This window comes from Aureococcus anophagefferens (assembly GCF_000186865.1).
Source record: "Aureococcus anophagefferens unplaced genomic scaffold AURANscaffold_1180, whole genome shotgun sequence".
NCBI classification, from domain to species: domain Eukaryota; class Pelagophyceae; order Pelagomonadales; family Pelagomonadaceae; genus Aureococcus; species Aureococcus anophagefferens.
Genome location: NW_008706288.1, coordinates 1 through 2,059, shown reverse-complemented (window position 1 = coordinate 2,059; position 2,059 = coordinate 1). Strand labels below are relative to the sequence as shown.

The 2,059-nt window shown below is 65.3% G+C and overlaps 1 protein-coding gene across 1 annotated transcript; it reads right to left on the bottom strand.

The window, feature by feature from the left end:
- Positions 1 to 83: 83 nt before the first annotated feature.
- AURANDRAFT_69234 (hypothetical protein) lies at positions 84 to 1,842 on the bottom strand (the record flags this gene model as incomplete). The annotated part of the gene is made up of 3 exons (XM_009044992.1): positions 84 to 325; positions 792 to 805; positions 896 to 1,842. Coding segments are annotated over 3 exons (1,203 nt in total), but the record flags the coding sequence as incomplete, so codon positions are not given.
- Between the last annotated feature and the right edge of the window lie 217 nt (positions 1,843 to 2,059).

The window sequence follows — 2,059 nt, the reverse complement described above, 5'->3', positions numbered from 1 at the left end:
CGCGCGATTCCCTCGGGCTCCGGCGCCGCTGCGGGCTCTGGCGCCGGCGCGCCGCCGCCGTCGCCGCCGCCGACGAGGGTGACCTGCGTCGTGCGCACGGAGACGATCTCCGCGTCGGCGTCGAGCTTGACCTTAAACCAGCTACCGCGCTTGCTGTCGATGACGCCGAAGCGGCCCGCGTGCCGCCCCTCCGTCACGCGGACGCGGTCCTCGCGCTGGAAGCACGCGTCCCCGTCGACCTCGCGGTCTTTCTTCTTGCCCATCAACTCCTCCGTCTCGAAGTACTCCTCGAGCGGGATCTCGTAGACCTTGTTGTACGCGTTGGCTATGGCATATTCCGGGTATATTGTTTTCTTAGATCTTGAGATCCCATACAGCATTAGCTTCAGCGACGCCATCTGTAGCCTTTGTTGAAAAACTCGCGCGACGACACGTGCTGGTGCAATCTGCCGCGGCGCCAGCGACTCGAACATGACGTCGTCCTGGGGCACGAGGCAGGGGTTAAAATACGCCAGAACTCTCCACCAGACGTCGTCCAAGGTGAAGATGTCATTTACATGATGCAAAGGGAGACAGTGCGGCTCTTCGGCCGTGATGTACCTCGGCTCCGAGCCGCGCGCCCCAATGAGCGTACTCGCCAGATGCAAAAGTTGCGCGACGCGAAAGTGACCATGGGTGAGAATTTCCTTGTCTATTCGTATCATAAGCATATTCCCCCAGCGCGGCACATAGCACCCCAAGGACATGTCATTGTGGCACCCGGCGACCTTTCTCTGTCTGTTTGCCTTCACCTGGTGGTCCGCGCCTGTGTCGAAATCAAACAGTGGTTTGGGGGTCCAGACCGAACTGCCGAAACCCTCGAGCGGCCGCCGATTCGAAACCCTCGAGCGGCCACCGTACGTCGCCGTCGACGGCGAAGCCGGAGTAGGCCTCGTCGGCCGTGCTCGTGATGATGCGCCCGACGAAGGCCTGGGACCCATCGGCCGTGCTCGTGGTCGTGACCCGCTCCGTGAAGGACTGGGACCGCTCGTTCTCGTACCAGGCGACCGCGTCGTCGTACTGGGACGCGGACAGCACGTCGTCGTCGCCGCCGCCGACGGCGATGGCGGAGTAGGCGCCGTCGGCCGTGCTCGTGGTGATGCGCTCCGTGAAGGACTGGGACCCATCGGCCGTGCTCGTGGTCGTGACCCGCTCCGTGAAGGGCTGGGACCCCTCGTTCTCGTACCAGGCGACCGCGTCGTCGTACTGGGACGCGGACAGCACGTCGTCGTCGCCGCCGCCGACGGCGATGGCGGAGTAGGCGCCGTCGGCCGTGCTCGTGGTGATGCGCTCCGTGAAGGACTGGGACCCATCGGCCGTGCTCGTGGTCGTGACCCGCTCCGTGAAGGGCTGGGACCCCTCGTTCTCGTACCAGGCGACCGCGTCGTCGTACTGGGACGCGGACAGCACGTCGTCGTCGCCGCCGCCGACGGCGATGGCGGAGAAGGGCTGGGACCCCTCGTTCTCGTACCAGGCGACCGCGTCGTCGTACTGGGACGCGGAGAGCACGTCGTCGTCGCCGCCGTCGACGGCGATGGCGGAGTAGGCGCCGTCGGTCGTGCTCGTGGTGATGCGCTCCGTGAAGGGCTGGGACCCATCGGCCGTGACCCGCTCCGTGAAGGGCTGGGACCCCTCGTTCTCGTACCAGGCGACCGCGTCGTCGTACTGGGACGCGGAGAGCACGTCGTCGTCGCCGCCGCCGACGGCGATGGCGGAGTAGGCCTCGTCGGTCGTGCTCGTGGTGGCACGCTCCGTGAAGGGCTGGGACCCCTCGTTCTCGTACCAGGCGACCGCGTCGTCGTACTGGGACGCGGAGAGCACGTCGTCGTCGCCGCCGCCGACGGCGATGGCGGAGATGGACCAGGCGGATCAGTCAAATCGACGTCGTTGCGAGCTCTCGCCACACGGTCGAAGGAAAGACTCGAAAGCGCTCGAATATACTCACATTGAAGTGGGGTTGAAGATTTGATTTCCACGCGGCGCCGACGGTATTTCCTGAGGCACTCACGGGGATCCTCAG